At 53.3% G+C, this 12294-nt stretch overlaps 4 protein-coding genes across 4 annotated transcripts; 2 read left to right on the top strand and 2 right to left on the bottom strand.

The window, feature by feature from the left end:
- Positions 1–512: 512 nt before the first annotated feature.
- On the top strand, positions 513–4518 carry EJ05DRAFT_470018 (glutamate/leucine/phenylalanine/valine dehydrogenase). Its single transcript, XM_033742926.1, has 6 exons — positions 513–873; positions 925–1047; positions 1106–2281; positions 2333–3860; positions 3914–4014; positions 4066–4518. The coding sequence occupies exons 1-6, from the start codon at positions 680–682 to the stop codon at positions 4103–4105; spliced, it is 3162 nt and encodes a 1053-aa protein (XP_033596263.1). The 5' UTR covers positions 513–679; the 3' UTR covers positions 4106–4518.
- Positions 4519–5682: 1164 nt separating this feature from the next.
- EJ05DRAFT_444591 (mitochondrial carrier protein-like protein) lies at positions 5683–6802 on the top strand (the record flags this gene model as incomplete). The annotated part of the gene is made up of 3 exons (XM_033742130.1): positions 5683–5973; positions 6050–6480; positions 6559–6802. The coding sequence occupies 3 exons, from the start codon at positions 5683–5685 to the stop codon at positions 6800–6802; spliced, it is 966 nt and encodes a 321-aa protein (XP_033596264.1).
- Positions 6803–7930: 1128 nt separating this feature from the next.
- Positions 7931–9810, bottom strand: EJ05DRAFT_480271 (uncharacterized protein). The gene is made up of 2 exons (XM_033744843.1): positions 9109–9810; positions 7931–9048 (listed from the first exon to the last, which is right to left on the bottom strand). The coding sequence occupies exons 1-2, from the start codon at positions 9559–9561 to the stop codon at positions 8146–8148; spliced, it is 1356 nt and encodes a 451-aa protein (XP_033596265.1). The 5' UTR covers positions 9562–9810; the 3' UTR covers positions 7931–8145.
- Positions 9811–10025: 215 nt separating this feature from the next.
- EJ05DRAFT_480272 (phosphoribosylaminoimidazole carboxylase) lies at positions 10026–12284 on the bottom strand. Its single transcript, XM_033744844.1, has 3 exons — positions 11966–12284; positions 10412–11916; positions 10026–10357 (listed from the first exon to the last, which is right to left on the bottom strand). Exons 1-3 carry the CDS (start codon positions 11991–11993, stop codon positions 10184–10186), a joined length of 1707 nt encoding a protein of 568 aa, XP_033596266.1. The 5' UTR covers positions 11994–12284; the 3' UTR covers positions 10026–10183.
- Positions 12285–12294: the final 10 nt, after the last annotated feature.

Genomic DNA, 12294 nt, shown 5'->3' on the forward strand with positions numbered 1-12294 from the left:
CATCAAAGCGAAACAATGGATCCGAAGTGGCCTTATCCACGGAACGCCGCCCGCTCTTCAGGACCGTGAGCCTTTTCCACTGTTTGAATAATAATTAGATGCGGTGAGCTGCAAGAAAGCCTCAATCAATCAAACCTACATCGCCCACCTCTTCACATCCTTTCATTCGCGCGGCAAACAAACCCAATTGAACGGTGCGTTGTGCCTTGTCGCCGCCTATCATCTATCTATTTTATCTATCAGTCTATCGCATCCTTCGTCTGCGGTACCTTAGCTTCCCTCCCTGCCCTTCACCGCGTCAACTCCGTCATCAACACCAGCTTCGCCGTGTGACCGTCTGTACTCAGCCGCAACCCTGCAGTCTGGCGTGTCACTCTTGGTTTTATCCTTTCTTATCTACTGTGTCTTGTTTTCTACTCTTCCAGAAACATCGCCCAATTAACACCTCGTCGGGAACCGGAATATATGGTGGCGGCGTCCCTTGCAGCAAACCCGGAACAGACTTGTCAGTTCTCACCTTGACCCACATTGCTTCACGCAACACTTGTGTCGTCTTCTTTTCACGCTTCTTGTTCTTGTTCTTGTTCTTGTTGCTGATATATAAAGCCCTTCTTCCTCTAGATCCTACGTCTCACTTCTGCCGCTGAATATCTGACTGGCTCCAGCCGGAAAACGCACCATGGCGCCAATCCCCTCCAATGGTGTTCCCCACCACAAGCAACTCGAGCAGGTCATTCGTGAACCTGGCAGAAGGCCGTCGCCTCAACCCACACACCTCAATGTCACTGGCAGCCATGCACAGCGCATCGTGCATGAGAAGGGCTTCGGATATGTTGCTCCCAAGTTTGAGGGCAAGGAGCAGCAGCAGGAAAAGTATGACGTCTCGAGAGAGTACATGTGAGATTCTCAATTGACCAATCACAGGGTCATGGACCAGGTGGAAGAGAAAGGCTTCATTCCGCCTGACTTTGTAGAGTCCGAGACAACCTGGTTTTACAATGAGTTGGGCATTGACGACATGTACTTCCAGACCGAGTCTGTCGAAGCGTAAGCTCAAAATATCTCCCCAGTGTTTGCCAGTCTCGAGCTCATATGTCGCTTGCAGCATCGTCAATCACATCCATTCTCTCTACGCTGCCAAGATCGCTGCGTACGCCCGCGACGACAAGCGTCTGGAAATCCGGCTCGATAAAGAAGCTTCAGATCACGCAGTCTACATCGATACCAGTGTCCCTGGTATCACGTCGGTCCAGGGTCCACAATATGAGCAGAGAATTGACGAGAAATACCTTGATGGGTCCTCAGGACAGTCGAAGTACCGTGTGGAGACATTCAGATCTGCTAGTCCTCTGCCCAGCAACCAGGACCAGTCTCTTCGCTGTTATTTCGTATACGAGTGCGAGTTTGAGAATCCCAATCCGGGAGTCACAGAGACAGACCTGGCGAAGATCTCCGATAAGCGATTCCTACAGAAAGCCACCCAGAATACCAAAGAGATCTACGAAGAAGTCATGCAGATGGCTGTAACGCGAACTGGACCAGTCATTGAGTACTTTGACGTGGAGGGAACGAGGGAGAAGCGCGTCGTTGTTGCATTTAGACAGGGCTCCGCTCTCGGCCTGTTCAGTGCCTTGAGCGATCTGTACCACTACTACGGCCTGACATCATCGCGTAAATACGTCGAGCAGTTCTCGAATGGATACACGGTCATGTCGCTGTATCTGCGACCTGTCACCCAGGCGTCGGCAAAGCATCCACCCATCGAAGCATCGATCCACCAAGTCATCAAGGAGATATCTCTCCTCTACTGCGTCCCGCAAAACAAGTTCCAGGCGCACTTTGCGCTTGGTCGTCTCAGTCTTCAGGAGACCATCTATGCTCACTGCGTCTGGGTCTTTGTTGGGCACTTTCTCAACCGCCTGGGCAGTGAGTATACCGCTCTCACGGAAATTCTTGAAGCAGACAACAGTGTACACGCCGAGCTGCTCTCAAATCTGAAGCGCCGGCTGCGTACTGAGACCTTTACCTCTGACTACATTCTTGAGATCATCCACCAGTATCCGGATCTAGTCCACGCACTTTATCTCTCGTTCGCAAACACTCATTACGTTCAGTTGCGAGGAGAGACGGATGATTTTCTGCCAACGCTGAGCTTCCAGAGATTGTCGCTGGACAAGGTCTTGAGCGACGCTGATCTTCAAGGTCTGATCGCCAAGTCTGTTGCCAACGAACATCACCTTTGGGTCATGACAGCTTTCCAGACTTTCAACACCGCTGTGCTGTAAGTTTTGATTTCCGTACACGACAAGTATCGTGACTAATAAGAGTGTAGTAAGACGAACTTCTTCACTCCGACCAAGGTAGCACTTAGCTTTAGGATGGACCCGCGATTCCTGCCGAAGTCAGAATATCCACAGCCGCTCTATGGTATGTTCCTGATCATCAGCTCCGAGTTCCGTGGGTTCCACTTGCGGTTCCGTGACATTGCACGTGGTGGTATCCGCATCGTCAAGTCTCGAAGCCAGGAAGCCTACTCGATCAATGCGCGGTCTTTGTTCGACGAAAACTACAACCTGGCCAACACTCAGCAACGGAAGAATAAGGATATTCCGGAAGGTGGCTCGAAGGGTGTCATTCTGCTTGATGTTGACCACCAGGACAAGACCCGAGTCGCTTTCGAGAAGTACATTGACAGCATCCTCGACTTGCTACTGCCGCCAAACAGCCCTGGAATAAAGGATCCTATTGTCGATTTGCATGGGAAAGAGGAGATCTTGTTCATGGGTCCAGACGAGAACACCGCCGATCTTGTCGACTGGGCGACGGAACATGCGAGGAACCGGGGAGCTCCGTGGTGGAAGTCGTTCTTCACTGGTAAGAGCCCCAGGCTTGGTGGCATTCCTCACGATCGTTATGGAATGACTACGTTGTCTGTCCGCGAGTACGTCAAGGGAATCTACCGCAAGCTCAATCTCGACCCCAGCAAGGTGCGCAAATTGCAGACTGGTGGCCCTGACGGTGACCTTGGTTCGAATGAAATTTTGCTGGGCAACGAGAGCTATGTCGCTATCGTGGACGGCTCTGGTGTGCTCGTAGACCAGAACGGTATTGATAGGACTGAACTGCTCCGTCTGGCGAAGAAACGTGCCATGATCTCGGAGTTTGACACGTCCAAACTGTCCAAGAACGGCTACCGTGTGCTGGTCGAGGAGAACAATGTCCGTCTACCCAATGGTGAGACTGTCAACAACGGGACTACATTCCGCAACCTCTTCCACCTCCGGAGCGACATGCAGTATGATACTTTTGTACCATGTGGCGGCCGTCCCGAGTCTATCAACCTCAACTCCGTGAGCAAGCTCATCAAAGACGGCAAGTCGGTCATTCCGTACATCGTGGAGGGCGCCAACCTGTTCATCACTCAAGACGCCAAGCTGCGACTCGAGAAAGCCGGCTGCATCCTGTATAAAGATGCGTCTGCCAACAAGGGAGGTGTCACGTCGTCTTCGCTCGAAGTTTTGGCGTCCTTGTCTTTTGATGAGGAAGGCTTCGTAGAGAACATGTGCATCCGCGCCGACGGCACCGCGCCAGACTTCTACAACCAGTACGTGAAGCAAGTCCAGGAAGTGATCAAGAACAACGCTGCACTTGAGTTTGAGGCAATCTGGCGGGAGCACCAGAAGACTGGCCAACCGAGAAGCTCGCTCAGCGACACGCTCAGTATCGCCATCACCCAGCTTGACGAGGAGCTACAGAAGACCGAGCTCTGGAACAACGTGCAGTTGCGCGAGGCTGTCCTCAAAGACGCTCTCCCGAACCTTTTGCTGAACAAGATTGGTCTCTCAACTCTGCTTGGGCGCGTAAGTAGTGATGCTGGCTATTTGCGCAGCTCCATGCTAATGTCCTGTAACAGGTCCCAGAGAACTATCTGCGAGCCATTTTTGGCAGCTATCTCGCGTCACGCTTCGTGTACGAGTATGGCATCTCTGCCAGCCAGTTTGCGTTCTTCGACTTGTGAGTAGCGTGCGCCTGAATCAGATTTCGACTCCGACTGACCACCAACAGCATGAACAAGCGCATGGCCAAGCTCCAGCAACAGCACTAGATTGCACTTTCCATATAATGCTGGTCATTGTCAAGACAGTCTAGTCTTTCTTTTATAGGATACATGAAGCGTAGGGAGATCAAGGAAACGTAGAAAAATGCATATCACAAAACTTGCCTGAACAGGCGGCGGTTAGGACATGAAATGGCGTTGGCGGGCCTGTATTTAGAGCTTGCTTGGGTCGTCGGCATGAATGGATGGATGGATGTTCCCAGATGGCCACCATAACAGCACGCGACGAAGAAGGAGAGGAAGCGTCATCAAAAGGGCGAATATAGAAATATACACTTTGGATGTTATGTTCGCTTGGGCAGCTGCTGTGCGGAGCCAGCTTAGATAGTACTCGAAAGTATCATCAACGCTCACGTTGCGACTCGATCAATGACGGCGGGTAAGGTGTGCCGGAATGCCTTGTTGTTGTCTATAATTAATCATTATAGATGTGATGTGAATACGCTTCATACTACATCCTCTCTCCATCCTTCTTTCAGGGTAGATGGTTTGTATATATCTCTTTTGCCGCCTGATCGCTTCTTATCTCTTCGGTGTATGGTATAGTGTATATGTATGTATGTATGTATGCATTGTGGACCGCCGCCGCCGCTATGGATGCATAGTGGAGTCAGGCCGAGACTCGACTCGCTGCCTATGGTACCGCGCATTCGTGGTGGGCTTATCGGGATGAGGTGCCCATGCATGCATGCAGTTCACGGCCGGCTCGGGATTGTGCGTGCGTGTGTTGTTGTTGTTGTGTGGTGATTAGGGACTGATAATGAATAGATGTATGGAGCGGAATGGATCACTCACGAACCCTGAAATCCTTGCCCGCGCTAATTTCCGGACCCCTACCACCAATCGAATTATACCTTTTTCCGCTGCACGACCATAAACCACCATCCATAACATAACTCTCCATCATTGCCGCGCATAGCTTCACTGCTCCACGATCCCATCCGCCTACTTGCATTGCCCTCCCTCCGTTGCTCTCGTGTATCTGCATGTCCGCGCCGTCCGTCGTGTGCTCAGCCCTCGCTCGACCTAGATCTACCTCGGACGAGCACCTTCAGACCACGTCTTGCAACAACTCGGCATTCATTCAGTCAGGCAGTCAATCAATGAGCACGCAGCCTCGCGCTCCGCACTTCTTACGTCCACGGCTATAGCAGCAAACGCAATTGTCCCTCGAGACCTTATAAGTATCGGCTTCCCCCCCCCCCCCTTGGTCTCCGCTGGCAGAGATCTCGCCTGATCAGGCCCGCTGGGCATGTCGGCCACCCCTGTACGTGGGCATTTTCGTCACTCTAAAGTCTCGAGATGGAGGTCCTGGAGCAAGTCTCCATGTTGGGAGTTGCTCAGCAAAAGGGGACTGGACATGTGGTCAGACGCGAGGAGTGCTGGAGGTGAAATGATGTCCGAGCCACGAGCTCATGCGGACTGTCGCGCAAAAGAGCAGACTCGTGGCTCGCAGACATTGATTGTACACTCCCAGCCGGAAAAACGACACTTTTGCTAACCCGCTTTTTCGTCCGTTATAGATACCGTCAGACATGTCGAGCCCAGTCGCCCCGCCGAACCGCATGCGGCAGATCCGCCAGACTGTCGCGCAGCCCGTCTTCGCCGCCTTCACAGCCGGCGGCGTGGCCGGCGCAGTCTCCCGCACCGTCGTCTCGCCGCTCGAGAGACTCAAGATCCTCTTCCAGGTCCAGAGCGTCGGCCGCACCGAGTACAAGATGTCGGTGCCCAAGGCCCTAGGCAAGATGTGGAGAGAGGAGGGCCTGCGCGGCTTCATGGCCGGCAACGGCACTAATTGCATTCGCATCGTCCCCTACTCGGCCGTCCAGTTTGGCGCATACAACTTCTACAAACGGGTGCGTACAACATGTTCCGCCCCGGCGTGCGTTGCAGGTCGTTGATCCGACCTCCGCTAACACAGCAGCACTCCAGTTCTTCGAAGACTCGCCCGGCGCAAACCTCGGGCCCTACCAGCGCCTCGTCTGCGGCGGCTGCGCGGGAATCACCTCCGTCACCTTCACCTACCCGCTCGACATTGTCCGCACCCGTCTCTCCATCCAGTCCGCCTCGTTCGAGTCGCTGAAGATGACAAAGGAGGCCATCGAGGCACGCCGCAGGAAGCTGCCGGGCATGTGGAGCCTGATGGGCACAATGTACAGGACCGAAGGCGGCGTCAAGGGTCTGTACCGCGGCATCCTGCCCACCGTTGCTGGCGTCGCGCCCTATGTCGGGCTCAACTTCATGGTCTACGAGTCTGCGCGCGCGTACTTTACCCCCGAGGGCGCACGCGATCCCTCGTCTGCGGGCAAGCTTGCTGCGGGCGCTGTGTCGGGCGCGATTGCGCAGACGTGCACGTATCCATTGTAAGACTACCCCCCCTTTCCGCAAACCCCGGAGCCCGTAAACCAGTCAACAAACTAACTCCCAATCCCCCAAACCAGCGACGTCCTCCGCCGCCGCTTCCAGATCAACACCATGTCCGGCATGGAACTGCACTACAACGGCATCGTGGACGCGATCCGCAAGATCATTGCTCAGGAGGGTGTCAGGGGTATGTACAAGGGCATTGTGCCTAATCTGCTCAAGGTCGCGCCGAGTATGGCGAGTAGCTGGTTGAGCTTTGAGTTTACGCGCGATTGGATCTTGGCGTTGAAGGTGCGGGATGAGGGTGATGAGGGGTTGTGATGGAGGGGGTGATGGTGGTGAGGGGGGGGATGAGGGGGTGTGAGGGTGGGGGGGTGAGGGTGAGGGGGTTGAGGGGGTGGGTGGTGGTGGTGGTAGAGGTAGAAGCATAGAGGTATAAGGAGAAAATGGGTTTGGGGGGAAAGGCGTTGGTATAGACCGTTGTGTGTTTTTTTTTTGTCGAATGGATGCATGTTTCTTTGTTCGTTTGCATGTTTGTTTGCTTGCTTGCTTGCTTGCCTGCTGGGAGGCAGAACACAAAAAAGCATATTCTCCACAGTGCGGAGAAGAACGAGGAGTAGTAGTCGTGGTCTTACGGAGAAAGGAGGACGGAAGACGGAAGAAAGACGGAATCATGCCATGCCATGTTTTCACAGCTATATTATATTATATAGCTAGCAGCGCTCCTGGCTCTCGCGATGTTTCCTTTTTGTTTGTGTTGTTGTGCATTAGAGTAGAGTAGATGCGAGTGAGCTTTTGTGGAACGTGGTGTGTTTTTTTGTTCGTTTTTTGTTAGCTTTTGGGTTGTTGGCTATTTGGCTTTTGGTTATTTGAGTTTTGAGTTTTGACTTTTGTCCTGTTGACTTTTGTCCTGTTGGCTTTTGTCCTGTTCCTTTGTCGTTTGTCACTTTGTCGTTTGTCACTTTGTCATTTTGTCACTTTGTCCTGTTCCTTTGTCGTTTGTCCCTTTGTCGTTTGTCCCTTTGTCGTTTGTTACTTTGTCGTTTTGTCACTTTGTCGTTTGTTACTTTGTCGTTTGTCACTCTGTCATTTTGTCATTTTGTCTCCCTAACCCTCCATCCCTTCTACCCATCTCTTCGCTAGCTCCCCTTTTTAGAATTTTCATTTCTTACATGTATGCATTGAAACAAGGAAACAATAGAAACGAACAAAGCATCAGTCTCTTTGACACGTACTATCCACATAGCAGGCGTTTCTAACATTTCATACGCGCTGTCATGGTCGTTCGTCCTGCGTTGTATGTTTTTTTGGCTTTTCCATAAATTCTGATAGAAAGAAGTATAAACTAGAGGAGGAGGAGGGGGCTGGACTGGACTGGTATGGGTTGACTGGAGGAAGTAACTGAGTAACTAAGTAATGGAGCAGAAGGAATAGAACGGATTGATAGGTGTTTTTTGTCATGTTTTTTGATTGTGTTTGATTGTGTTTGAGTATGTGTAGGTGTGAGGTTTTAAGGGGGTATCATACCATCTCCATGTCCATCTGCATCTCCATCTGCATCTCCATCTACCATCTCCACCTCCATACATACATTACACCGCATCTTTCTCTCTCTACGGACAGATAAATAAAGGATATCACAAAGATCCAACGCGCTCCCGCCGTCATCTGTACACCGCCTTGCCAGCCGGTATATTCATCTGCGCTGCCTGTGCGTCGCGCGCATGTATTGCTTCTGGTAACGGCCACTGCTGCTGTCCCTGCATCCCATACCCCTCAGCATTATACCACGCCGGCGCACTCCCACTCTGCTGCGACGGCTGCTGCCACCCATAAACCCTCGGATCAACCCCATTATTCCAGCCCTTCCCATTCCCATTCCCATTCCCACCCGCACTCATATCCCGCATAGGCACATACCCACCACCAACCCCACCCCCGGCATACCCAACCGGCACAACCACCCCCTGCCGCACCATATTCCCCACGATCCGACTCGCCAACACCTCCGCCTGCGTGCTCGTGCGCGCCGCATTGCGCCTATGCGTATCCACGCACGCCCAGACGAAGAGGATAAAGTGTAGTCCCAGCGCAAGCCACTGGCACACGGCCGCCGTGAGAAGCGTGTTCTGCCGGGTATGCCGTGTATTCCAGAGGGTATTAACATATGCGTCCTGCGCGGCGCAGGTAGCGAAGCTGGTGTCGTCGTCGTCATACGAATACGGGGACGGGGAGGTGTAGTATGTACTGGTGCCAGTGGAGTTATGCTCGCAGCCGCGCGTGTAGTCGGAGTTGTAGTAGGAAGCATACGCCGTGGCGTTCCAGACCCAGGTGCCGTTTTGCGCGAGGGTGTATTCGCCGTAGGAGCTGCCGTAGTAGTTTGAGATGAAGCCGTCTGCGCCGAAGGCGAGGGCGCGTGCGGCGGCGTAGGTGAGGAGGAGGGCGGTGAAGATGTAGGCGAGCCAGTGGAGGAGGTCTGTTGCGACGAGGGCGCCGGGGTGAGGGGCGCGGGCGCGGACGAGGAAGGTGGGGAGGAGGATGAGGGTGTAGATTGTTGTGGCGGAGAACTGGGGGGTTGGTGTTAGCTGGAGGTTTGGGGGATGGATGGGGTTCAAGGGGGGACGGACGGTGACGAGGCCCCAGACGATGGCCCAGGAGGAGCCGTAGTAGTGGTGGGTGTGTTGGGAGGATACGGTTGCGGCGGCGGTGGTGCCGAGGCCGATGATGGCGGTGAGGAGGAGGACGGTGCGGAGGCCGGTTTTCCAGGGCCAGTGTTTGTCCGCCGTGGTGAGTTTCTCGCGGTGGGTGAGTTGGGGGGTGGGAGGGGGGATGTATGTTTGGGCTTGGGCGTGGGGTGGAGGAGGGTGGAGTGGAGAGGACTGGGTTGGAGGAGGAGCTGCTGCTGCAGGAGGAGGAGGAGGAGGAGGTTGGCTGGCGGATGTTGATCGGTCTTGGGGTTCTGGTGAGGGAGTGTGTGCTGCTGCTTCTGGTGGAGGTTCGAGTGGTGAGACAGGCCGATGTGAAGACTGCTGCTCAGTGGGCGCCGTGGTCGCGGGCGCGGTGGAGATTGTGTCCGCCATCGCTTTTGTCCTTCTCCTTTCTCCCTCTTACGTATGTACCGTGTACAAGATCTGAAACGAATGGACGAAAACACCAAGTAACGAAAGAAAAGATATAGGATAGGAGACGACGAAGAGCGAACGGACGGAGACGACGAGGAAGAAGAGGAAGAAGAAGAGGGAAAAGAGAAAAGACAAGACGCGGGCACGCGCACCCCCGTCCGTCAGCCTAAAAGTTGGAATCTAACCCTTCGGACTTGCATCGTGGTGTGTTGTTTGCTGACTATAGCAACGCCGCCAATCTCACAATGGCTTTTCCGAGTCTCGGCTTGCAGATGCACCAATGGGAACGGCGGATTGCCCAGATCGGTCTCCGCAAGGCTGAAATTAGCTTATTGGACAAACGGCTCGAGCCTCGGCCGAGTCATGTCAGCCTTGCTGCCTGCTCAAACTCTATCTGATCGTCCATGCGAGCCAATCAGAATGCCCTGTATGATGAGTAGTGAATTTCCCGCAGTGTGAATTCGTTAGTCCTGCAGCAGCTATCGATATCGTCTATTTTTGGTCGCTTCTTCTAAACATACATGGCAATGCTTTTGGGTATCTTTCTTGCACTGAGGATGGCAGCACTTGGTAGTCTCCATCAGTCTTTGCACAGATATGCCAGAGGTCCAATCTCCTCCAGGCGCGCGTTCTTCGCTAGAACCTCCTTTTCGTTGTTCTTTGCAAAGTCACGAACGCGCTGTTGGATGGCGGCATCGGAAACGCCGAGTATTCGCGCCGCGAGAAGAGCAGCGTTGGTAGAGTTGTTGACGCCCTGAGATAGAGTCAATATATCGAAACTACACGCTACAGGCAGCCTGTCACTTACCACCGTGGCCACAGGTGTTCCTCGCGGCATCTGTGTCATGCTCACCACACTGTCCCAGCCGTCCAATGAACTTGCCTTGACCGGCACTCCTATGACGGGCAGCGAAGTGTCTGATGCCGTCATGCCGGGCAGGTGGGCTGCACCGCCTGCTGCTGCAATAATCACCTTGAAGCCTTTCGACTTTGCAGCCTTGGCAAACTCTACCATGCGGTCTGGCGTCCGGTGTGCCGAGACGACGCCGCAGTAGTATGGGATCTGAAGCTTCTCCAGAATCTCAAAGCCGGCCTTGAGCACCGGCAGGTCAGAGTCGGATCCGCATATCACGGCCACCTCGGGGCTGCCTTTGGGTGCTGACAGTATGGACTTGGTCTCTACCCCTTTCTGGGCATCGACCGCCTCGATCAAGGGTGTAATGTGCTTTTCTGCCTCTGCCATTGTCGGTGCTGTGACTGTCAAATGCCCCATCTTCCTCCCTTTCCTGGCCTCTCCCTTGCCATATAGATGTACGCTTGTCCGGGGGTTGGACAGCGCGACTTCCGCAACCTTGATGTGCGAATCCGGCGTCTGTCCACCCAAGATGTTAAGCATGATCGCAGGCTCCCTCATTTTCAGACTTTCGACCGGGATTGGAAGATCGAGGATCGCCCGTAGATGTGCGTCGTACTGGCTCAGCGGGCAAGCCTCAATAGTGTAATGTCCAGAGTTATGAGGCCTGGGAGCAATTTCGTTAATCAAAAGCTCTCCATCGTCTAACAAAAACATCTCCACTCCAAACACGCCCTTGCCGTCGAACGCTGCGATCGTTTTCCGCGCGAGCTCTTCTGCCTTCTCGCGTATGCCTTCTGGTACTCTCGCAGGCGCAAACACCAGTTTGCATATGCTGTCCTCGTGCACTGTCTCAACTGTCGGGTACGCTAGTACACCATCTTTTGTCTTGACGACCATGACCGCCAGTTCCTTGGTGAAGTTGGCCCATTTCTCTGCGTACAGCGGCCTGCTCCCTTTCCCAAGCGCATTCACAGCAGGCTTCAGCTCTTCAGCCGACTTGACAGGATAGTTACCCTTGCCATCATAAGCCTCAGTCTTAGACTTCAGCATGAACGGGTACCCAATCTTGCCCCCAATAGCTTCAAGCTCGGTGATCTGGCTAGCTTCGTCTGTACCAGTGACTTCAACAGACTCTGCAGTCGGGATTCCAAACTTCTGCAAATGCACTTTTTGCGCATACTTATCCTTGATAATCTGCAACGTCTTTGGTGACGGCTCCACCTTTACACTTGTGGAAATCTCGGCGAGTACGTCGGCGTCGACATGCTCAATCTCCACCGTTACCACGTCACATGTCTTGGCCAACTTCTCGATAGCTGCTGCGTCCTTGAACGAGCCTTCGATGTGTCCTGGATGGTTGCTGATTTGCTTTGCGGGCGCGTTCTGGGCGTCCAATATGTTCACTTGTATGTTGAGTCGGTTTGCAGCCTCGACTAGCATGCGCCCTAGTTGGCCGCCTGTACGAGGTGTCAATGTGTGTTTGGCAGAATGTTGATGATAGCTGACCTCCCAGGACACCAACTTTGGAGTTCATGTTTCTTGATTGAAGAGTTTGATTTGTGGAATCAATATCGAGTCCCTCGCTTTGATGCGGGGAGAGAAGATATAAAATGAAGTGATCGAAAAACTTGATCGGATGTGGCTAGTGCACTGAGTCTCGCGACGTGACCACCTTTATTCCTACAGTGTTACTCAATTGCTCTTGAGAAGCATCAATATCGGTGCAAGTGCAATAAGAAACAGGTTAGGCATTCAATACAGGACCACATGTAGCAAGACGATGCATCCTCATGCGCATGCACTCTGTCGTTGTGGCGTCTTGAGGTGGCTACAAC

The sequence above is a fragment of the Pseudovirgaria hyperparasitica genome, assembly GCF_010093815.1.
Source record: "Pseudovirgaria hyperparasitica strain CBS 121739 unplaced genomic scaffold EJ05scaffold_19, whole genome shotgun sequence".
Lineage (NCBI taxonomy): Eukaryota > Fungi > Ascomycota > Dothideomycetes > Acrospermales > Acrospermaceae > Pseudovirgaria > Pseudovirgaria hyperparasitica.